At 42.2% G+C, this 23208-nt stretch overlaps 4 protein-coding genes across 9 annotated transcripts; 3 read left to right on the forward strand and 1 right to left on the reverse strand.

Annotated features, from left to right (window-relative positions):
- Positions 1–6129, reverse strand: tubgcp2 (tubulin gamma complex component 2). 3 transcript variants are annotated; one of them, XM_062474049.1, is made up of 18 exons: positions 6113–6129; positions 5397–5557; positions 5163–5291; positions 4861–5037; positions 4585–4744; positions 4243–4450; positions 3933–4132; positions 3520–3709; positions 3240–3385; positions 2941–3121; positions 2656–2836; positions 2288–2460; positions 1942–2070; positions 1731–1851; positions 1354–1497; positions 1025–1141; positions 520–683; positions 1–315 (listed from the first exon to the last, which is right to left on the reverse strand). In XM_062474049.1, exons 2-18 carry the CDS (start codon positions 5544–5546, stop codon positions 240–242), a joined length of 2646 nt encoding a protein of 881 aa, XP_062330033.1. In that variant the 5' UTR covers positions 5547–5557; positions 6113–6129; the 3' UTR covers positions 1–239. The 3 variants fall into 3 exon arrangements, with proteins under 3 accessions (XP_062330033.1, XP_062330031.1, XP_062330032.1); XM_062474047.1 differs by lacking the exon at positions 6113–6129 and adding an exon at positions 5955–6075; XM_062474048.1 differs by lacking the exon at positions 6113–6129 and adding an exon at positions 5974–6010 and having other exon boundaries at positions 5397–5588.
- A 153-nt stretch (positions 6130–6282) lies between these two features.
- On the forward strand, positions 6283–11459 carry kctd2 (potassium channel tetramerization domain containing 2). The gene is made up of 6 exons (XM_062474535.1): positions 6283–6937; positions 7061–7169; positions 7284–7375; positions 7569–7664; positions 7827–7952; positions 8114–11459. Exons 1-6 carry the CDS (start codon positions 6587–6589, stop codon positions 8141–8143), a joined length of 804 nt encoding a protein of 267 aa, XP_062330519.1. The 5' UTR covers positions 6283–6586; the 3' UTR covers positions 8144–11459.
- A 772-nt stretch (positions 11460–12231) lies between these two features.
- Positions 12232–17322, forward strand: slc16a5a (solute carrier family 16 member 5a). Of its 3 annotated transcripts, XR_009931892.1 has the most exons (6): positions 12232–12497; positions 13275–13724; positions 14812–14955; positions 15187–16014; positions 16704–17070; positions 17109–17322. XR_009931892.1 is itself a non-coding variant. In XM_062474970.1 (5 exons), exons 2-5 carry the CDS (start codon positions 13364–13366, stop codon positions 16967–16969), a joined length of 1599 nt encoding a protein of 532 aa, XP_062330954.1. In that variant the 5' UTR covers positions 12232–12497; positions 13275–13363; the 3' UTR covers positions 16970–17322. The 3 variants fall into 3 exon arrangements, 2 of the variants coding, with proteins under 2 accessions (XP_062330954.1, XP_062330955.1); XM_062474970.1 differs by having other exon boundaries at positions 16704–17322; XM_062474971.1 differs by having other exon boundaries at positions 12232–12487; positions 16704–17322.
- Positions 17031–23202, forward strand: tap2t (transporter associated with antigen processing, subunit type t, teleost specific). Of its 2 annotated transcripts, XM_062474967.1 has the most exons (12): positions 17031–18238; positions 18444–18978; positions 19085–19202; positions 19309–19439; positions 19701–19906; positions 20263–20460; positions 20696–20824; positions 20917–21105; positions 21278–21451; positions 21716–21875; positions 22091–22227; positions 22429–23202. In XM_062474967.1, the coding sequence occupies exons 1-12, from the start codon at positions 18179–18181 to the stop codon at positions 22615–22617; spliced, it is 2226 nt and encodes a 741-aa protein (XP_062330951.1). In that variant the 5' UTR covers positions 17031–18178; the 3' UTR covers positions 22618–23202. The 2 variants fall into 2 exon arrangements, with proteins under 2 accessions (XP_062330951.1, XP_062330952.1); XM_062474968.1 differs by lacking the exon at positions 17031–18238 and having other exon boundaries at positions 18245–18978.
- The last annotated feature ends 6 nt before the right edge of the window (positions 23203–23208 follow it).

Below are 23208 nucleotides of genomic sequence, written 5' to 3' on the forward strand. Positions count from 1 at the left end.
CAAAGAGTAACACTTTTTATTTGACATACATACAAGTACATGAACATGGTTGTTGTCTTTTACTTTATACAATACCTCCAAGGGGAATACACAACATCCCTCATAAACAACAACATGGAAAAACAGCTTAAATCAAGCATTTAACAGCCTTAATGCAGATTTTTGGCAGAAATATAAGGGTGGGAAATAAATACTAATTTTCACTGGATGACCATTGTAAAGACTGAGTTAAATATTCCCTATGACACTGCTTTCTGACTCCTCTCTATGGCCATCCTCTCCAGGCGGTCAGTGTAGAATCCGTTAAAATCCAGCCTGTGGAATTACAAAAAGAAAAAGTAAATTAAAAGTAAAGTAAAGTATCATATACTGTAATAACTGAGCAACATCACATCCAGTTATACACAGCTGCAGAGTACAAAATATGAAAACTTTAACTTTAAAGTTAACAAAGTACAGTATTGTGACCCTGGTGATTCACTTGAATAGGTGTGGCGGACGCTTAGACCTTGGACCCACCTGTAGATGATGTTGATCATGCTGTGCTCACAGTCGTTGGTGCTGTAGATGCTGAGCTTGTCCAGCAGGTCGAGCAGCAGAGTGCTGAAGTTGCTGTCGAACTTGCTGATGGTGTTCTCAAAGCCAGCGTCAGACTGCAGCGCCTGAACGTGCTCCGCTACAAACTGGAGACGGGGGGGGCCCATAACAAAAACGTTAAGACATCACGAGTGAATTACAATTTGTGTTTTCTCGAGTCTGCTAACATATAACACATAACATCCCTGTTGTGAAACTCCATTCCGTTTAAGTGAAACAAGCTCAATACAGCCATCAAAACATATTTTGACATGTCCCACCCACATTTTGAAAAGGGCCAATCTGCTGCCCCCCCCCCCCCCCCCCCCCGGCTGCATTAACGGCTGCATCCTCTGATATTTAAAAAAGCTGTCCCACCCACATTTGAAAACAAACCACTTGGCCTAAGGCCCAAGTGTGATGATAACTATCTGGTGTGTTAAGGCACCTTGGAGGTGAGCTTCCTCTTCTCTGTGTCCTGAGCACGCTCGCTCTGGGAAGGTGGGCCTTTTATCGCTCCATGCTCCAGAGACAGACGGTCCAGCCTCATGCTGTTAGTGAAAGCCTACCATAACAAAGACAAACATATGTAGTATATGCATTAGCACGTTTCCAAATATATATATATATATAATTCATAAATACAAAGCACTTTAAGGACAATGTCATATTTTATAATTGTGTGTTTTAATACAAACAACTGGCAATACAAACGATTTGGGCTCAAAAATCAGCCAAGATGTTCAAACATTTTGCTGTTTGAATTTGTCTACTGACCTGCATTTGGTTTGTGAACATGACACACACTGACATGAGCTTGGAGAAGATCTTGAGGAGCTCAGGGTTAGTCAACATGCAGTCCTTCAGGCAGTTGTCCAGGAAGCTGGTGTGGTGACACAGCACATCGTCAATGTTGGAGGCCTAGATGGGAGAGGTCACATGACTGAGCAACCACATGGCGACAATACCTCATTTACTGGTAACAACAAAGTCTTCTAGTCGCATTGAAAAAACAGACATTTAAGCTTAGGTCAAAGAACTGTAAAAATGCATGGCTGATATTGCAATAAATGTGTTCTTCACGGTACAATAGGATATTAAAAGGCAGTTCTCCGTAGGTAGCAATGACTCAAACATTTGTTCCCATCACTCACAGACTTCAGGTTGTTCTCCATGATGTGCCATGTGGGCTCTATAACTTCAAACATCATGTAATACTGGATGTTCTGGACAAAGTTCAGCATGCGCTGTCTGAGGGCAAATGCTACAGCAAACCTAAAGAAGCAAGACATTGGAATCATTAGTATTAGCATAATTAGATCAAATTATCACAGCATTTTAAATCAAGGAGTTTGGTAAACTCACCACTTGGCTGAGTGCAAGGAATATTGCTTGGCATCTTTATTGCTGATCCAAACGTTGCACAACAACCTCTCAACATGCTTACAGTAAAATATGTGTCTGAATAGCATCTGGTATCTGGTCAGTGCTTTCCTGTAGAATAAATTAATATTCCCATGAAAGGTTTTCTTAATATCCTCTATCTTTGTTTCATCACACAAATTATATCAATACATTTCAATGATGGCACTAGTGTTGGGAGTAAAACATAATTTGATTGAACATAAACAATACTAAATTTGTTCACAATCAACAACCTGCCACAACTATTTATAATAGTTTTGTGATGACTATCCCCATCAGATAATACCTGTTGATGATGAGGGACAGTGGCCACTTGACTATGTAGTCGAAGGAGAAAGCTTCCAGGCCACTGAGCGCCACGTCGGTGGGGTCAGCGTTGATGACGGCCTTCTCCTGCTTGGTCTCTATGGCCAGCACACGCAGCAGCTGGGTGATGACATCATGAGGCATCAGGTCAATCTGGAGGAGACAGAAAAAGAGTGGCGTGGTGAGTTTATCACAGTGATTCGGCACCAGCAAACTATCATAGATTCGCTTTACAGTGTTCCTATAACAGAGTTCTTCTCCTTTATAACCAGCAGGTGGCGCTGACAGCATGGCTAGCAAAGGCAGCGTGTGAAGAAGAGGACGAGACTGTCTCCAGTCTCCACTAACCTTCAGGTCATCTTTGAACGGGTCTGTGTTTGCGGTACTCATTCTGAGAGCCAACTCCAGCAGCGCCTCCAGGCGAGGAGGAACGATGTCATCCACCGGCTTCTTCAGCTCCTCCTCCGTCAGGTCCATGAAGTGGACAAAGAAATCTCCCTTGTCCATCAAGAAGTAGTGCTTGATTGAACTATAAAAAAAACAACACACTGATGAATATGAACAATAACGTCTTTGGTAACTTATCAAATACAGCACGTTTGTCTTATATGTCTTATATATATCCATGTTCACCTGAGTCGCAAGACCAGCTCCTTCTCTTCCATCAGGAAGTCCAGGAGGACTTTGCTGGCGTAGTTATATGACTTCTCGATCTGCTCGACGTAGGCTCTCTCCTTCAGAGTGTACAAGACTTCCTTAGCATCAGGACAGGTCACATCACGACCACACTCTCTCACCACGTTGAGGTATTTCCCTATTGAGCGAGAGGAAGAGAATGAAACAAAATCGTTAATAACAGTTTCTAAGACCTCACGGAATTCCAATAAGAATGAACATAAATCGAAAAGGAATTAAGTTATATCTTGTATCACCTGTGCTTAATATTTTGTCTGCCAGTTTCTGGAGGAAGGATGGAATTCTGTGCTGCACAACGGTGTATCGTTGATCCCAATATTTGTCGTTGTAATCCTCCTGAATCTTCTCCTTCTGCAACTCATGCTCTTCTACCATGAATTCACTACGAAGACAAAAAAGGTATGCTGTTGTCATTCTGTTGTGATTCTCGTTAAAGATCCCATAGCGAAAGATAACAATGTAAACAAAACGAAAGATTGTGGTATAGTACACGAGTTGGTCAAAAGTTGAACGTACCTGTATGGGTCCTTAATGATCCCCCTGTAGATCCACTTTTCCAGTATTTCAAAGTAAGGGACGCTCGCTGCTTTGGTGAGGTAGAGGCATAGTTCCTGGGCCTGGCTGTCTCCCGTGTAGTTAAAGGTGCGGTCGTGAAGAAGACTAAGTGTTGACCCACCCATGCAGTCTCCTTTGTCCACTGAGGAGGCTTCAAGAAACAAGACAAACTATTAAGTTATTGCTATTATTACAATCTTGGATCATATTTATATCAACATCACCCAAACCAACCAACCCTAATTTTTTCTCCCCTAGATATCGAGCATTACACTTTAGCCGTGAAAGTTCAAACTGCAAGGCCCTAGGCCGTGACAACCAATCACCCCTGTATTAGACACCCTGTATTGTATGAATCTACTTCTATGGCTCACCGATCGAGGCTAGGATCTCCATGGTTCTCATGGTGGGCTGGATGTAGAACCACAGCTTCTGCAGGGAGAGCATGCCCTGCCTGTGAAGGTGCTCCAGCTGCGTCACCAGGATCAGGTACTCCTTCATCAGGGTCCTCATGGCAGCTGTCAGGGCGTGGTTCACCTGGCCGTACTCGAAAGATGACTTCTCCTCCGTGAAACTGCCAGAGGAAAACCAGAAACATGACAAACTGTCCATATGACATCAAACAGGATCACAACACTGATGGAGTCCATCATCAAGTGGTTTCCTCTGTTGAGGTTTACACACCGTGTTAAAGTGGAGTAGTACGACGCGACTGGTAATATCCTATTGACCAGCTCTTTGATTGACATGTCCAGGGTGGGGTCGACAATGAAGGAGCGATTCTGCCTCCCCAGCACAGGCTGTGCTGTGATGTCACGCCCATCAACACCAATCAAAACAAAGAGCAGATCCTCCACCAGTGCCTGCTCCTGAGCAGCAAGGGGCAAGGTACCTAATGACAGGTGACAACACAAGCGAAACCTAATTGTATTTGTTTGGCGCTTTAAGCCACTTCACAATTCTCATGCAATGTGTAACAGCACAACAGCAAGAATAGTCCTATGAAACGAAGGAACATCGGCAAACCTATGGCTAAAACTGGGTCTCCCATTGGTGTTGAGCTGGTGATGAAGTCCCCAATCAGAGCAGGCCGGTCGTATACCCAGTTAGGAAACACAGGATTTGGTTGGGTGGGATTCTTCTTGTGGTGCTTGTCCCTCAGATTTTTCCGTGTGACTTCAGCAGACTGAAAGAACAATGTTCAAGTCACAAAACTTTTGGATTTATTCGGCACTCTGAAGTTTCAAAATCGATTTTGCAAACATTACTGGCCCACTGAAATAGAGTAGTACAAATAGCCACCTGAGGAACTGTGGAGCTGGCTGTGACATTCCCGAGCTTCTTACGTAACTCCTCCAGTTCCTGCATGGACATCTTGGTGCTGGTGGACGGGATGGCAAATGTTGTAGTGGTGCTTGACGTTACGTTGGCTGATGCCTCAGACTTGTCTTTGGCATTTTGCTGCAGACATTGAAGTGTCTATGGAAAAACAAGGACACAGATTAAATATATATATTATTAGAAAATAGACTAAACAATCTCCGAAACTGATGACATGATGGGTAATTGTCAGTCATCTGAGCAAGGTAAAACATTTGACATACCTCTTTGTCTTCAGTGAACTTTGACAGGAGGTAAACCAGTGGATCGAGGTTGCGTACATTTTTTGACTTGAGCTCATCGTACTTCCTTAGGAAGTCCTCTGGTGTTTTGGAATACTCCGCTATTTTAACCTGCGCATGACAGTTCAATTAGAGGAATGAAGGGGAGAAACCTATCCAATATATATAGTACATATGTACCCACATAAAACAGGCAATGCCCTAGGCGCTCCTCACCTTTGCACTATGTGCGGAAACTGTTGTGGTCACATAGGGGGTCCTGTGTTTCTGCAGAAGGTCGATGTAGCCTTCTGCTCCATCACCTCCTCGCACCTGAAGGAGGCTAAGCAACTCGTTGACGTCATGATGTATCCGAAATTCGCTCATGGTGCAGTAAACTGTGAATGACCATGGTTAAGAGTTAGCATACTAGCTATAACTTACAGAATGAATAACATACTACAATCAGAAATCGAGTACACTTGAATGTGAATGCTTCTGCAATTTTGCTAGCTGAATATAGCCCATTGATTTAGTTGTGTCTGGCATTATCATCTTGCCTAAATTAACTGAACACTTAGACGTTGGTAAGCTATGGCCACCCACTGCATTTCTACTGCACACATAAGCTAACGTTTGCTACATTCAACCGTTTTGAGAAAAAAAAACACAGCTCTAGCAAACTAACATGGGATAGCTATGCTACCTCACAGGCTAGCTAGGGTGGAACATCGCTAGTTGATAACTGGTTACGATCAAATTTGGGAAAATATGCTTGCTTTGTATATTATCTACCTGAGAGCCTACTTCGAACGCAGCTTTCAGTGGTAGCTGGCGTGGTACGTTTGTTCAAGACTACAGTGCTTCTACCCGCCAAGCCAAACCCTGTACATGGCAACAGCATGAACTGGGTTTCATTTTGTTTCACAATAAAAGTGTCCCCATTCACTTACCTGGAATTGTAAATCTGTCTTATCATATGATTATAGCATTACATATCAATGCAGTTGTGTCAGATAGCTTATTTACATGGTAATGGCTGGTAAAAAAATTCCTTTGCGGACTTTTTGATGTATGAACTCTTACTTTAGCATGCTAATGACATGCCGGAAGTAAACAATAATCACGTTCCAACCCGGAAGAATTGCTTTTCTCTGATTAACGTTTGAATAAACAAGAATTACCCATTTGTTTTAGGAAAAGATTGTACGCGATGTGGCCCACATTGTACATTTAATCTGACATTTTTCATGTCTTATTCAGTAGGGATAGACGTTAAAGTGATCGAATGTAAGTAGCAACGCCCTAATGTCAGCCACCTTGTCGAGAAAAATAGCCCTGCTGTGTTTACAAATCGGGTAGCTAAGAATTGTTTCCCTGCAGTGTAGTAGCTAACTAAAAGCTTGGTTGCTGTAGACGAAGAAAATATGGCTGAACTGCACGTTGTGGAAACTAGTGGCTCAGGTACTATAGAGCAAACCGAACACCGTGATGTCCGAGGCTCCGTACGGCTAGCTTCGCCCACACTCATGATTCCGCCGCGGAGCAGCTTGCCTACTAGTCCTGGGGTGTCTACTTCTAGCAGATCAGTGTTTGGGTTCCCAATGAAGAGCAACCCTAGCTCCCCATCAGAGCCACTGGAGAAGCCAGGATCCCGCTGGGTTCGTCTCAATGTTGGTGGGACCTACTTCGTCACAACCAAACAAACATTGTGTAGGGACCCTAAATCATTCATATACCGATTGTGTCAAGAAGATCCTGATTTGGATTCTGATAAGGTTTGTGATGCTATACCTTGTCGTGCTCCCAAGACGTGGTTATCTACTTGTAATATGTAAAATAAAGGGGTATCCACAACAAGAACATTATTATTTATAACCAGCTCTTTGTGATATCCTCAGGATGAAACTGGTGCTTACCTGATCGATAGGGACCCTACATATTTTGGGCCCATTTTGAATTACCTGCGGCATGGAAAACTCATCATGGACAAGAACCTGGCAGAAGAAGGTTAGGATTTTAATTGGGAATCCTCATCTATTAAACCAAAAGGATGTTGTCTGTCTCATGGGAATCATTTCAGGGTTTTAGCAGTGTAATTAAACAGCCGGTAATGTCTTGCAGGGGTCCTTGAGGAAGCAGAGTTCTACAACATTGCATCACTGGTGAGACTGGTCAAAGAGAGGATACGGGACAATGAGAACCGAACGTCTCAGGTACAGTGTGTCAGAAAACTGGGCCCAATGAATACGTGTGAATGACCTGAGACTAGACATTGATCATGGCATGATGACTCTGTAATGGACTATGCACAGGATTCTTTGGTTTTTAATACATGTGTTGGCTGACCACTGGGATACAAACATGTGTCTGTGTGTGTCTGTGTGTCTGTGTGTGTGTACATCGCAGGGCCCAGTGAAGCATGTGTACCGGGTGCTGCAGTGCCAGGAGGAGGAGCTAACACAGATGGTCTCAACCATGTCTGACGGCTGGAAGTTTGAGCAGGTGGGCGGGTTACAATGTCTTTCACCTATTTCTTTGAATATTTAGTTTATTGATCGAAGGGTTCCTTTCAAATACCATTTGCACGTAAATGTTCTCTTTAGTTTGATATTGTCCGTTAACTTATGCCACCCCTCTCATATTTGTCTCATGTCCTTCCTCCAGCTCATAAGTATTGGCTCCTCCTATAACTATGGCAACGAGGACCAAGCTGAATTTCTGTGTGTGGTTTCTCGGGAGCTCAACAACTCCACCAATGGCATTGTCATTGAGCCCACAGAGAAGGCCAAGGTGAATTCATCTTTTAAGAGTACTTTGTGATTAATTTATCAGATATAAAGCTTGAAAAGTTTGCCTGGGGTTAACTCCACTAGTTCAAAACTACTGTCAGCAGTCCTCCATTAATGACTTGCATAGTGTTTCATTTATTGTTTTCTTTTGCCCCCCCACAGATCCTTCAGGAGAGAGGCTCACGGATGTAAAGAAACACCATCTCCCGACCCACCTGGGATTTCTTCAGTCTCATGTTCCATAAGCTCATTCTCGTCACCCCCCTCCAACCCTGTGCACCTCCTCCACTCCCTCTCCTCTGGTGTGCCTTTCCACAGTGGGGGGTTTCTCATACTCTGCCCCTACAGTGCTGCAACACAATCCCAATAGCGTCATTTTTTTTCTTCTTCTCTGTCATATTTTTCAAAATGTTTGGAGGCATTTTAAGCAGCTTATTATGATGATTGATAAAAGAGGGCTTTTGATGATATTGGCCACTTGATTTAGGTTTCGGTTGTCATTATATCCCCACACTTTCAATTGAATCTCCACACAGAGCTAAGTCTTCATTATCATCCCCATTCTGGTTAAGGCACAGTTAACCATGTCCCCTGTTTGTCTGACAACGTTGACATCTGTGATTATCTCCTCAGGACTATCAAAAGACATACAATGGATAAATTGATGCAGACAGCTGTACAGACTAAGCTTATCCCCTCAAACACCATCCTAAATACGCCTCCTTCGACCTCCACTCTCCTCGCTGCTGGGGGTGGGTCACAGCTTCACAGCAGGGTGTGCCAGCTCTGGGAGGCTGTGGGTCGAGAGGTTGCACAAGGACAAGCATGCAACAGGCAGGCCATTCTAGACCCCTGAAAGCAACAGATCAGCAGAATCTCTCCATGGGTCAGCTTATCGTGTGAGTTCTGTTGTTAAAGTATAATTTGCCTGACAGGAGAGAGGTAGACCCTTGTCTTGTGGATGGCCCACTTTGGATCATCTGTGACTTTCACTTTTGGGCATCACAGAGGACTCCCATCTCCTCCCGGCCTGCTTCAGCCTGTTGTCTTGGGAAAGGCACATCTTTTCGCAGCTGTACTAAAGGATGTTTCCATGCAAAAGAAAGCAAATGACTCAAAAGACTAAAATACACCTGGTTACAATTGTCAGGCATGTGAGGAACATAAATCTATATATATGATGAAATTATTATGAAAATTGAATGCAAATGGTGTAATTATTGATTTATGTATCATAGTTGTCATATATTTGTGTATTATTGGTGAGTAATACTAATTTCATGGAGGAAAGTATCCATATCCTCCAAACCAGTTCTCCAGATGTGTTCCCCCAGTGACAGGGGTGTGAGTTTGTGTATGCAGTGCCTCTGCTTTTTCGTCAGTGACTGAAATATGATCAACATCCCAGGATCCCAGCAGTAGATTTTTGGTTAAGAGTAACCTCTTAATACATATTCCTATTTAATAGGTCTATTTTTATTTAGTTCTTTTGCATATCTTAAAATTGTAATTAGAGCTAAAGTACAGGTTAGTGAAAATTATTTTTGTTTGACATGAAGAGATGGACGTGTGTCTACGTCATTTGTGGTTCTTTCAAACCCGTGTCCACCTGTATGCAGCCTCAAAGCCTGGAGTTTTCTTCCTGGCCTTGTCACATTCTCATTTCAATTTTAACTTCTTCTGCAGCTGTTTCAAAGTACATCCAGCTCTCTGTGTTTCACTGTATTTTACAGTATCTCCATTCATTTAGGTGCAAACTAAAAAAAACTATCCTTTCCAATTCACGTTTTAGAATCGTTCTTGTCCACAGAAACTTTGTACGTTGGATGTGCTAGTTGGGAAGTGTTTTCAGATTTGTTTTAGTTTTTGAGAGGAACTATTAATCTGTTTATTTTATGTGACATTGTTCATTGTTCTGTGCCAAGAGTAATGGGTACTAGCTTGACAGAATTGTACTTCTGTCACCACACACATATCAGCTATTTTGGATGACCAAGTCCTGGTATTACCAATTTGTCTATTTTTTGTTTCTTTTTTTCAATCTGTCAGTCTGATTGTGTACTTAAAATCTGTTAAGGCAAAGGTGTATCCTTTGGATAATATCAAACCCTTTTTGTTTCAATGGTGTTGCAACTTACATACTTAAAACACTGTTTCTTGTGTATAATGAATATTTGGTGCAATTATGTTATATCAGCATGAAGAATGCTTTTAACAAAGAAAAAATGTAACGTGTTATCGTCATGCTCCCTGACTGTCCTCTCAGGCTTTGGAGCTCTGACTGTTGATGTGTTTTAATTTCTCCTCTCGAGTGCGAGTTGTGCAATTTTATGGATGCAGACAAACTGTGTTGCAATGTATGCCTGACTGTCTCATTTAGAGGCATGTTTTCCCCTTCTCTTTCCCCTTCGTCCATGTCCAGTGTTGTGCCTTTGACCTGTGTTGTGCACAGTTGTTCTCCCCTTTGTCATGGGGCTAGTGAGGCTCCTCTCCTACCTTTAGAAACCCCCTAGGAGACCCTGAGGTTTGGAATGGTGTGATCCTCAGTTTAGTCTCCACTATTCATCTTTCTGTGAGAGTGAAATGTCCTCGGGAATCGTCCTAACCTAAGTCATCATTAATATTTGTTTATGCGTAGCACAGATTATCCGGCTTAACTCGAATTTCCTTTGTGCCAATTATTTTGATTCGACTCTCGTGACCTGTTGCCGCTCATGCTTTGTTTGTTGTCCGCATTTTTCAGCTTTTTGGTGGGTTAAGTTTACAGTACACCACAACCAAACACAATAGGAGCAGAGAACAGATGTTAGGAGTGTTCTGATTTTATCTTAGTAAATGTCAGCAGTGCACTTTCTGGGGGAAATTAAAAGACTGGCTTTTTATTAGGCTTTTTCTCTTTGAGTTGCGTGATATAGGCCATTGAAACCATCTATATTGATCCTATTTTTTAGATCAACTTTTGAAGCACTTATTTTTCACCAGAGTGAAAATCTTTCCTGTCTGCCTTTATTTTTTTCACATCTATTTGTTTCGCCCTGCAAAGGGTTAGTTAAAATTTGAATCAAACTACTTTCTGAAAACCTCAGAAAAAAAATATTGATTTGCCCCCTCACCTGCACTCCGTACCCCTGACGTGCTACTTTTACAAATCTGAAGAAGAAAAAAAATAACGTCACGCTCTGGCACGTGAAAAAATGAGAGCATGCATTGTTCTAGAGATTACGATGTTGTGTACTGGATTTTGTCTGACCTGTGTTAGTGCAAAGTGTATGTGATGCATGGTTGGAGAGCAGGAGGAAGGCATGGCTCTAGTAGGTGTAGATTTCTTGTGTGGGACAGTGGGTCTACAACAATACCTTATTCTCTAATCATATGTTTTGTTTATATGTTGTTTTTGTATCCTGTCACGTCAGTTTAACAATAGGTGAAATAACTAGTTTAAAATGGAATTAACAGAATTAACCAACAAACTAATGTCTTATTAAAACTGGACACAAACTGCAGACCCCTCACTTTGGATATCACATTTATTCAAATCACATTCAAACACAAAATGAAGAGAATGTTTTGAGTCGTGGCTCATTCTGTCATAGTTAATCTGTTCACACCTGCATGCATTTGTATACAACACATACACACTTGTACACACATTTAGACGTACTAAAATGTCAACTATTAACAGTTATTTTTAGTGTGTTAATTTATCAACAGCATATTGATGTCAAATGTGAATATTGTCAATGGCGACTGTGGAGAACTGTTGGGAATCAAAAAAAAAAAAGTTTGGTCTGATTTTCTTTTTATTTATTTTATATTTTGGGAACTTTTGTCTACAAATGCATTTTCTTTAAATGTAACAATTTTAACAAAATCCAGTCTGGTTTTTAATCATAAAATGTGTCTGTGTTTTACAATGTGTTGTGTGTTGTCTGCGCCCACACAGTTATTAGTGGGTAGTTGTAATGCATTTACTCCACCATCTGGAATACAGTAGGCCTATGTAGAGGATTGAGGACCTTCTCATATTTCCAATATGGACAGCTTTATTATTACAAAAAGTGCAGTATGTGTCTCATACAGTGCCTATGTATTTCTAATGGATAGGAAATGTGCAGTATCAAACGATACAAAGTATACTTAACAATCTAGACAAGAATGTATTAGTTTAATTACAAAGCATGAAAAATGTAGAGCCAGGACTAGACGACAGAACAAATCCCAGGGAATTGCTAGTTCTTCCTCTTATGAGTTCCTCATGAAATATCCTCATTCTTCCAAGTCGGATCGAAGATAGAGTAGATGTGACAATTTACCCTAGTTAATGGTTCAAAACATATTTCACAATAGGTAATAGCACGATATTTCGATTCGCATCGCCTTGTTAAGAATTCAGCGGCTATGACCTTAATGCGTGGACCGCACCGTCGTCTCCTCCCACTGAGAACCCGACAGTCAAGACTTGGGTTCCCAGTTGCTTACGATGTAACAGATATGCGAAGGATTAAAACACGGTACGGGGTAATGGGCATACAAATGGTACGTAAAGGTGAGTTTAAAATTGTATTGTGAAAAATTGCTGACATTTACGGATATCTCATAGTTTCTTGTCATGCGCCTTAGGATATTGGATTTTATTATGATGTTGGGCTAGCATGGTTTCTTTATAGGCTTCAATATGCCGCGTCAAGCCTAACATATCAGTTTGTATTTTACAATAGTAGCCCATCATAAAATAACGCAAAATGACTATGCGATCTTTTTGAAAGGAATGAGCATAAACTGTAATACTAGGCTTCCATTAGTCACGACATAGTAGGTTATCATCAGTGTTTTTTTCAATGTATTCACGCAAAATGAGCAAAACATAGTTAACTTCTCAGAGTTCGACGGCGGATAGGCTTTACGCTTCCATTATGATTCGTAGACTAGACTGTTACAGTATATACCACGTGGGATTGTTTAATACAAAGTTTGACATTAATACATCGGTTATAGGATTAATCCAGTGTTTTACAATCAGTAGCCTTAATAACACGCATTACAAGATCCCATTGAGGAAGTTTTTTTTTCTTTCAAAAGCTTATCTTTTAATAATTAATCGTTACTTGTTTATTGAGACAGAACACAGACATGTGCGATTTTAGTGTTTCCTATTGTAGGCAATTTATATATAATCAAAAGCATGACACTTTTAGAAACTGTGCCAATTCCTCCCTACTACTACAAACACTGAATACCTGCTATAATTTACATACATTTTGACTATTGAGCAGACCGTCACAGACCATTCTAATCTGTTTCCTCTCTCTGGTCATGTTTGTAGATTTAAAGACACAGAAAGATGGAGTGTGTAACAGCCTGTAGTCCACGCTGGCAGGCCATTCCTGAGACATTGACCATTCACCTCAGCCAATGATGAACCAGAGGAATGGAAACAAGGGGGCAGGTGACTGCCTCCAGATAGAGAGCAAAGCCCCCAAGCACCCTGCGGGCATGGAGCAGTGTCCAGATGGCAGTGAGGGTGACACTGACCAGGGGGAGAAGAGAGGTCATGACCACAGACCCTCACTACCTATGGATGGGGCGGTGACCGCTCCTGATGGCGGTTGGGGCTGGGTGGTTCTGGTGGCCACCATCATTGTCCTGGCTCTGACCCTAGCCTTTCCCTCATGCGTGGGCATCTTCTACACTGATCTACAGAGAGAGTTCCAAGCCACTAACAGCCAGACCTCCTGGGTGCCTTCTATAATGACATCAGTGCTTCATGCTGGAGGTAAAGCTTTACTATAAATTGAAAACTAAACTGTGTATAGGAAACAAGCTGTTCAGAAATGTATTCAGATGTCAGTTTTTTTAATTTGTTAGTCATTTGACAGGGGGGAAATAATGTGCTCATTTATTATTTGTCTAATTGTGCAATGCAGTAACTATTTGTCTAATTGTGCAATGCAGTAAGTGAATTTTCACGATGAATAGTCAAAAAAGGGTAATTTATTTACATAAGTACCACTTAAGAACCTGTCGTATCACCCTTACACACTTTTACTCTGTGAGGAGTGGTTGAAGGACCTGGTCAAGCATGTTGGATTGTAGGCTTAGAAAAGTGGGAAGGTGACATTCTTAGGAGTAGTCATGTACAGTTTGTAGAGCCAATTTTTTAGAATTAGTTTAGTTTCAGAATTGTTGTCTTGTAGACAAAACAAGCACCGACTGAGTGTACTAACTAATCAGAGAATACTACTTTTTATTGAGACTAGTCATTGGCTGTGTCTAATGTTCATCCTGGTATTCTCTCTTAAGTAATTTCTCCTACAAATGTACTTGTAGAAAGTAACAACAATTAAAGAGCAAAGATTATGACAGGAAATAATATAACATTATTCTGCCCTCCCAAGCACAAGGTCAGTAACTAGCCATTTGGTCCAAATTGAGTTTCTGTTGTCTTTGGTGTAATTCATACTTGCTTTGACAACTTTGGTTGAATCTTATGTCTCAAGTTGTATTGTGTAGAGAAAATAGTCAACCAAGCTACAATGTGAAGCCATTTTTATCCGTCCCAATCAAAGAGCAGTTACTTAAGGGCAGTATATACCCACAAATACTGTATGCAATGAACAGTGTGTGTATGAAATATTATTTATGCTAGAAAACTGTGTGTGCATGTGAGAGCAAATGTACACATTGTACACACAGCATGTTCTTTTGTGTTGGTGCATAAACCTCGACTTTGTTTAAGAGGCCAAGTTGAGATGTTACGCAATGAGTTTTTGTTGGATTAAGGAAAATGCCCTTGCACCGCTAAAGCTTGAGTGTAGTTTAATGCCCCATTGTGTGTTTAACTAATAGCTTCAATCCTACAGGTCCTTTCTGCAGCGTGTTGGTGGAGAGATTTGGTTGCCGGGTGACTGTGATGCTGGGCGGAGTTCTGAGTGGGCTGGGAATGGCGGCTAGCTCTTTCACTCACACCATGACAGAGCTCTACATCACAACTGGTGTTATCACAGGTCTGTGACTTTTCACATACACCAGTAGTGTTTCATCTATGGAGAGTGATTCATCTATTCCGTTACTGAAAAACATTCCCTGAGCACAGCACCACATAATTTATTCTTTGTTACCCTATATTATGAGTTGTTTTAATTGGATTGAACCTGCCAAGAAAGAACACCTGCAAGGAAAGATATTTCTGGAATGGAACACTCCATCATTACTAACAACAATCTCTGTCATGACAGGTTTGGGATTCTGCTTCAGTTTCCAGCCTGCGGTAACAATCCTTGGCCACTACTTTGTGCGCCGCCGTGCGTTCGCCAACGCCATGTCCTCCACGGGCACTGCCCTGGGCCTGTGCACCCTGCCCCTTCTGGGAAACTACCTCCATACTGAGCTGGGCTGGCGGGGCAGCTTCTTGGTGCTGGGCGCTGTGCTTCTCAACTGCTGTGTATGTGGCGCCGTGATGAGGCCCCTGGGGCCCCCGCGGCGGCGAGGGCAGCCGCTAATAAACCACGCCCCCACTAAGCCAGAGGAGGAGAGGCTGAAGTGCACCGTTAAGACCCTGTGGACTAGCGGGGTGGGCTCCCTGCGTAAACACATGGCCTTTGACCTCCTGAGCAACCTGCGGTATCGCGTCTATGCCATCGGCATCACCTGGATGATGCTGGGCTTCGTGGTGCCGCTGATCTACCTGGTGCCCTACGCTACGGACAACGGTATGGACCAGAGCAGGGCGGCGCTGCTGCTCTCCGTCCTGGGCGTCGTCAATATCGTGGTGCGGCCACCCGCCGGCATCCTCTTTAGCCTGCCCTGGTTCAAAGGGCGCCACATCTATGTATTCTCATTTGCCCTGCTGGTAAACGGGCTGAGCAATAGCATCTGTTGCATCGGCGCTACCTTCCCTGTGCTGTTGGTTTACGTGGTGATATATGGGCTGTCCATGAGCCTAGTGGGGTCCCTGATGTTCACTGTGCTAATGGACAACGTGGAGATGAGCCGCTTCCCCGCGGCCCTCGGCTTGCTCTCCATCATGGAAAGTGTTACCCTGCTTATAGGCCCTCCACTTGCAGGTACTGGGTGTGTTGGTGTGTGTGTGTCTGTGTGTGTGTGTGTGTGTGTGTTAGTTATAATTTGTGCTGAAAGTTATAGTAAAGATAGGCTTAGGTTTGGTTTTACTAATGCAACCAAAACGGTGCTCCCTGGTGAGAGAGATGAGGGGTAATCTGCGCTGCATTTTAATGTTAACCTAAACATTGAAAAGAAATGTGTGTGCTAAGATTAGTTGATTTATTATGGCTTAAATTAGATAGGTGAGTACTACTATACTATTTATTTACATCTTGCCCCATACTTCAAAAAAACATGACAGACAATAATAAGAAGAAGTAATGCTACGATGTTTGGAAACATTGAAACCTCATAGAAAAACCAGTTAAGTTGCTTTCAGCAACAAAAGTATTTTGCATAAGAGACTATGGACACAGAACCAATCATGTGCACCCAAAGAAAGCCAAGCCCCATTATCTCTTGTGTGTCCGTGGGTGTGTCTCAGTTAGAATGGAATGTCTCATGCTGAGAGTCATGGGTCAGACACCAGGGGGTATGAATTACAGGCCTTAGGTAGGAGGATGGAGGACACTAAAATGAGCATGCCGGTTACCTTATCATTCCAGCTTTTTCTCAGACATACGATTGGTGGTAGATATACGATTGTAGATGTACGATTACCAAATAATAATGACTCAAATTTTTGTTTTAGGAATCCTGATCGACAAAACAGGCAAATATTTCGTAGTCTTCTTTGCCTGCAGTGCCACAGTTGCCTCATCTGCTCTATTCCTCATGGTGTCCTTTTACTGCCTGGGCAAAAGGGACGCGGTGCCAAAGGGGCAGCTGTCAGCTCAGAGTGACCCACCAAAGCTTGCTGTTGACATCGCCGCAGAGCTCCAGCACAGTAGCGTGCCCACAGAGAGACACAGAGACAAGGCCTCAGACTCTGAGACACTAGACACTACCAAACTGTAAATGTCTCTGTTCAACAGCCAAACACATTCACCAAAACACACAGAAGTGTACTTCACACACTTGAATGGGATTGTACTGTATGTCATGTGCAGCTGTTCTTACTCAGATGTTAAAGAATCAAACATTTGGTCACGATTACCCTGACCATGAAGCCATATCGTATGATTACATTAGTTATTTTTAACTGTTAAGTGAGTGTAAAGGGGGTGATTCATGTTAAATGTGTAATTATAAATGAATTGATAAGATCAATGGTAATTTATTGATTTTTTCAGTATGTACAATACTGTTTGTAATCAAGCTGATATGTATTGCCTACTATAAATAAGTACTTTCTAGTACAATATATACAACTTTGTGCCTTGTAAAAGTTAAACTGTGACTGAAATCACAACTTAAGTGGGTTGATGACAACTAGTATGCAACACAAAACTTTTTCTATATTTTTCAGGATATTTTTTACAATTCTAACAAGTATTTATAGTTTAGCTATATGATAAATACGGCATGTTCTCAATATATTTAAAAGAAATGATAGAATTGTGACAGCATTCTTTCCATGTGTGCATAATTTGATCGTAAATTGTGTAAAAACATGACACTAAGTAGCCTACTGCGATGACACATTTCTAGAGAAAAGGTAGATAAGGAAATGGCTGCTGAAGTCTGACAGAAGCCAGTTGTATGTATTGTTTTGTCCAAGATATTATTCTTCATAATCATGTTACTGTTGATAGGCTACTGTAGTGGGTATGATTTTTTTGACAATGGGAGATTTTATATTTCTTTCTTTTTTACTGTAGGGCAATGCTACGGCCAAAGTATATATTTTTTCATAAAATCGATTATTTATATACATTGAATATAGGGATTGACGACAGAATAATAAATGTACAATACATCTGTGTACGTCTGTAGTTCATGTGCGCTTACAGGAGGCTGTTTAGGAAGATGTTTAAGGTATTCTCTGAAGGCTCATTGTTTGGTAATTGTTTCTGTTGGGGGGAAAGGAAGCCATCGTGCGGCCATCAAGTTGCGATAAGTGAATCTAATAAATTTGAATGTCAAACCTTCATGATATTTTCGTCAAAGCTGCCGAAACTCAAAACGTGTGAAAAGTATGAGGCTATGACAAATATACATCAAACTACACTCCACTCAAACTACAGATCCTAGAATTCGTGCAAAGTTTATGTTGATCTCGCTCAGATGGAAAGTGAAAGCAAAACTATTTTTTTTTTGTCGCACACATTTCAAAACGTAACGAAGGTAGGCCTATAGATTCAAAATCGTATTCACTTTATAATGTACATTTCGGAGGGTAACGTATCTTTATTATCTTGCATGAACCAGATATTTCAGCGATAAATTCAGGATTAGGAAAAATGCGATTGGTGATTAGGCTACGTATAGTCAAACATTAGCAGAGTTCTGGTCTCGATGCTCATGTATGTAACATTTCTGTTTTCTCTAGGATCAACAAGGACTAACACCTGTCTACATTTACCTATTAGAAATGGCTTCGGTCAGAACTTGGGGGCTATTGATTATCTATGACCTGACGCTCTGGGTTGTATTCTGGACTTGGTTAGTGTTGTCTAAATTTTCCAGCTCTGGAGGACTAGGCGGGTTGTGGGTATTAGGAGGCTTGAGGTGGATGTGTCTATACTCGCTTACTCTGCTACACACCGATGGAAAGCCCCAGCCAGCTTTGTGGAGGTGGGTGACAGTCCTGTGCCTTTTGCCTCCTGTGTTTGAGAGTGGACGCAAGTGTGTGATATCAGGATCCACCTCAGACCCCCATGGTCCGATTCCTGAACCCAGCATTGCACTGCTGTCACTGTTCTCCTCTTCCGTGGCCTGTCTGGCATGGGAGGCGGTCTTTCCTGAAGGTGAGACTCGAAAAGAACCGAAGTCCCGGGTGATGTTAATGAGGGTGGTGAAATACTGCAGACCTGATGCCTTCCACCTGACTGCAGCATTTTCCTTCCTGATCTTTGGAGTAATAAGTGAGTATAGTGTTCATAGTCCCACTGTGTATGATGTGGGTCAAGTCAATGTAACGGTCTGTGCTCTAACAGGGGGTTGAGCAAATCAATTAAATTCGTTTTACAGGTGATACATTTATCCCATATTGCCAAGGCAAAGTGATCGATATGCTGAGAGATCAGCATCAACATAATGACAGCTTTAGTTACGCCATTGGAGGCCTGGCACTGGTCTCACTTGGGAGGTAGGGAACGTCTGTGTTTAATCAACTACAGTAATAACAGTGTTCTGAGTCGTCTGTAGTGAGAGATCATTCTACATTGGGGTGTGCTTGTTTATTCCTTCTCCAGCTCACTGTTCTCCGGTTTGCGAGGTGGCATGTTCATGGTTAGCCTGTGCAGACTTAACTTGAGAATGAAACACATATTGTTCCACAACCTGTTGCTACAGGACATACCCTTCTTTGAGGAGAACAAGCCAGGTGAGAAACACAGTTGTTGTCATTCACTTGTGTTTGTGTAGATGGGTCAGGGAAATCATTTTCCCCCTTTCAATTCCCTGGTCAGTGACACGCATTGTATAGCTCTGCCAGTAGTTTATTTTATTTTGTTGTACATTTTCTTTTTGTTCATTATGTTCACTGTATGCACCTGCTCACCAAAGTCAATTCCTTGTTTGTGACCACTTACTTGGCGATTAAACACAATTCTGATTCAGATTCTCCTTCTTCGTCCGGTCCTAGGAAGCCTGTCCTCTCGCTTGGCTTCTGACGTGGACAAAATGGGTCGCTCTGTGGCGCTCAATGCCAACGTGCTGGTGCGCAGCATGGTGAAGACAGGCCTCATGCTGGTGTTGATGCTGGGTCTATCCTGGGAGCTCACCCTGCTCACCTGTGTTGAGATGCCTCTCCTGGCCCTTCTGCAGAACACGTACAACACCTACGGGCAGGTAAAGATACAGAGACTGAGCACCGAAGAAGTTCGACCGAACTATAACTGTAGCTGCTTTTCTAACTGCAAATAACTAACTACACATTATACATACTCTTCTAATAACTACAAACTACAAAAGTAAATTGTGTTTTGATGTAATTTGTGCAACAACCCCTAGCGGAAAAAGGGTATACCTAAATGTATTAAATGACAGCTGAATACATTTTCCCTATATTTGTATTTTTCTACACAATTGGAAGTGTACTTAAAATGTACTGATTTCACATACTTTTGACAACTTGTATATTTGTACTTACAATATATTTTATATAAATAAATAATACATATAAATATTTTCTCACTTGGGAAAAGGACCTGAAAAGTCAGATACAGGACTGTCAGGCCCAGACCAAAGAGCTGGCCTCACAGGCCATCAGGGCAGTAAGGACGGTCCGCAGCTTCCGGGCAGAGGAGAAGGAGCTGCAAAGATACAACAAGGCACTGGACCAGATTTTCATGGTCCAGAAGCGCAAGGACATCTTCAGTGCGGTTCACCTCCTAGCACGAAGGGTTAGCTGACACTCACATCTAAGTTTATATAAAAAAGGGAGCTTACCAGTTATCTGCTGGGAATGTCATTACAATTCAAGTTCTGGGTTACATGGTCAGAAAATTTTTCCTGCATTAAGATAGTAAGTAGTTACTATGGATGTGAGTTAATCATTTCATCAAGGTCAGGACTTAAATAATGTACATCACTGTCATTGTCACATGAAAACTCCTTTCTCTCTCACTGTCTTTACAGCTGGTTACTCTGGGAATAAAAGTGGCCATGCTGTGGCAGGGTCGGAGACTGATGTCCTCGGGCCAGCTGAGCATTGGTAGCCTGATCACATTTGTACTCTACCAGAAACCTATGGCAACCAACATGAAGGTAATAGCATGACCTATTAGCACATACTTATTTGATACATTTTCTTTCGAACGGCTTTGAGACAATTTGGGATGTTCTCTCCGTGTTCTCAGGAAATACTGTTTGGCTTTGGCGACATGGTGAACACTCTTGGGGTGACAGCCAAAGTCTTACAGTTTTTGGACAGAAAGCCAAAGCAGAAGGAAGCAGGAGAGTTAGCTCCTGCAAAGCTAGAGGGAAGACTTGATTTCCACAATGTCACCTTGTTCTACCCCTCACGGCCTGACAAACCTGTACTACAGGTATACATTCAAATAAAACTACCTGACATAACTAACCGATCAATGCGCAAGACATCATGATACCGTTATAATTTTCAATATTTTATTAAGGAAGTCAACGACATTAAGAAAGGATATACCTTCTCTGTATCTACTGCTGGGATGATGTTTGACTTCCTGACTTATTTAATAGTCTGTGACCCTGGAGCTGCGTCCGGGGAAGATGACAGCGCTGGTGGGGCCCTCTGGAGGTGGGAAGACTTCCTGCGTCAGTCTGCTGGAGCGCTTCTACGAGCCGCAGGAGGGCCAGGTCCTGTTAGATGGACAGCCCCTACACTGCTACCAGCATCAATACCTGCACCGAAAGGTATGTTAGGCACTGCACAACTCAGCACCTTAATGTGCTTGCATATGTTAAGAGTTCTACATATTTCATTTGTGTGAACTCTGCTCTCAATGTTTCAACTCATTTATTCATTTTTATACATTTCCACTGTTCTAAGTATGTTGCAGACAACTGATCTCTTTCCAGGACAAGGCCTTAGAAAGTATACTATCCGAGACTATTTGAAGTTGCCATATGGTATGGTGCTGTTGTCAAACTACCTGATTCCATCCCTCCCTGACGCAGATGGCCTTGGTGTCCCAGGATCCTGTGCTTTTTTCTGGATCTGTGAGACACAACATAGAGTATGGCCTGCATGGATGCACCCCAGAGAAGGTGATAGAGGCTGCCAAGAAAGCTAACGCCCATGACTTTATATGTGACCTGAAGAATGGTTATGACACAGGTATGGAATGGTTTGTCAAGTCACATTGTTGCCATTCTGCAACCAGTCAAGTTCACATTAAAATGTACTCAATCATCTCTAGACAGTCTTTTGGGTTACATTTTGTGTAAGGGATTTATTGGTTTTCTGAATGTAATTCATAAAACGTTTCTGTTCTGTCTTATTTCTTTCTCTGTTTTAATAGTAAGTGTTAGTATGCTTTGTGTGTGTCTCAGATGTGGGGGAGTGTGGGGGAAAGCTGTCTTCAGGACAGAAGCAGTGCATTGCCATCGCCAGGGCCCTGGTCAGAGACCCACAGGTTCTCATCTTGGACGAGGCCACCAGCAACCTTGATGTCAACATGCAGCATGCGGTATACAACCACCTCTACAGCCCAACCACATTTCAGAGATGTTACAACCAATAGAAGACATTTTGTTTTAAATGTTACTTAAACAGTAGGTTCAAACCACCAAGGAAAATAACAAATACTGCATTTCACTGTTGTGACCCTTAGTGCCAATGCAGCCACGCTGGAATGTATTAATTGATGTAATTCTCTGGTTCATCACAGATCCAGAGGGTTCTGGTGGGCTCTCAGGGTCAGACAGTGTTGGTGGTGGCTCACCGGCTGCAGACTGTTGAGAAGGCAGACCACATCATCTTTGTAGAGGATGGTCATGTCGCGGAGCAGGGTACACACCAACAGCTCATGGACAAGAAGGGGCGCTACCATCGGCTCAAAGAGGAACTCTTCACTTAGCAGTGGCAGGATTCAGCCATCTGTTCCCAGGCATACAGCTGTCTGGCCTAGGACTACTGTCATCTGTAGAAAGTCAACCACTGTAGAAGCGGGTTTTTGTTATGTTTGAATCTAAGAGGAACAAATGCCCAACCCATTTTTCACCTGTAGGCTATTTTTACATTCTTTCTTGGCCTGAGCTGGATTTAAAGCCTTAACGTATTAAAGGAATATGTTTTGTGGGTGCGCTCAACTTTGACCTCTATAAAACTGAAATGTACAGTATTGTGTAGTAGTCTTAGTATTTTTTTCTAAATAAATTAATACAATTGAAGTTAAGGGCGACGTGTGAACTTTTACTGGCAAAAGTTGCGCACGCAGCGCACCCTATTTGAGAGGTGTCGTTAGTTGGTCATCATGAGTTCAAGGTTCATTTACTTTGCAACAATCCACTGGATGAAAATGTATTCATGGGCAGCGCAGAACTGTCTGTTTATAGTAATCGTTGAGTGTGTGGCATATCAGATTCCCTACTCCAACCAGTAGTTTCCTTTTAGTAGGCTACAATTGACAATGCATTGTTTACGTTGGTGTTGGCAGTAGTTTTTTTTT

The sequence above is a fragment of the Osmerus eperlanus genome, chromosome 12 (assembly GCF_963692335.1).
Source record: "Osmerus eperlanus chromosome 12, fOsmEpe2.1, whole genome shotgun sequence".
In the NCBI taxonomy this organism is placed as follows: Eukaryota; Metazoa; Chordata; class Actinopteri; order Osmeriformes; family Osmeridae; genus Osmerus; species Osmerus eperlanus.

What these genes read in the sequence shown, in the direction of transcription:
- tubgcp2 (XM_062474047.1), bottom strand. Translation starts at nt 6,063, where the DNA reads ATGCTGTTGCCATGTACAGGGTTTGGCTTGGCGGGTAGAAGCACTGTA. An exon ending in CGTTCGAAGTAGGCTCTCAG is followed by an intron (nt 5,558 to 5,954) that starts GTAGATAATATA and finishes GGTCATTCACAG; the next exon opens with TTTACTGCACCATGAGCGAA. An exon ending in TGGAGAACAACCTGAAGTCT is followed by an intron (nt 1,498 to 1,730) that starts GTGAGTGATGGG and finishes TCTCCCATCTAG; the next exon opens with GCCTCCAACATTGACGATGT.
- tap2t (XM_062474967.1), top strand. Translation starts at nt 18,179, where the DNA reads ATGGAAAGTGAAAGCAAAACTATTTTTTTTTTGTCGCACACATTTCAA. An exon ending in CATTTCAAAACGTAACGAAG is followed by an intron (nt 18,239 to 18,443) that starts GTAGGCCTATAG and finishes TGTTTTCTCTAG; the next exon opens with GATCAACAAGGACTAACACC. An exon ending in CTATGGCAACCAACATGAAG is followed by an intron (nt 20,825 to 20,916) that starts GTAATAGCATGA and finishes CCGTGTTCTCAG; the next exon opens with GAAATACTGTTTGGCTTTGG.
- kctd2 (XM_062474535.1), top strand. Translation starts at nt 6,587, where the DNA reads ATGGCTGAACTGCACGTTGTGGAAACTAGTGGCTCAGGTACTATAGAG. An exon ending in CAAGAACCTGGCAGAAGAAG is followed by an intron (nt 7,170 to 7,283) that starts GTTAGGATTTTA and finishes AATGTCTTGCAG; the next exon opens with GGGTCCTTGAGGAAGCAGAG. An exon ending in AGCCCACAGAGAAGGCCAAG is followed by an intron (nt 7,953 to 8,113) that starts GTGAATTCATCT and finishes GCCCCCCCACAG; the next exon opens with ATCCTTCAGGAGAGAGGCTC.
- slc16a5a (XM_062474970.1), top strand. Translation starts at nt 13,364, where the DNA reads ATGATGAACCAGAGGAATGGAAACAAGGGGGCAGGTGACTGCCTCCAG. An exon ending in ATCAGTGCTTCATGCTGGAG is followed by an intron (nt 13,725 to 14,811) that starts GTAAAGCTTTAC and finishes TCAATCCTACAG; the next exon opens with GTCCTTTCTGCAGCGTGTTG. An exon ending in CACAACTGGTGTTATCACAG is followed by an intron (nt 14,956 to 15,186) that starts GTCTGTGACTTT and finishes CTGTCATGACAG; the next exon opens with GTTTGGGATTCTGCTTCAGT.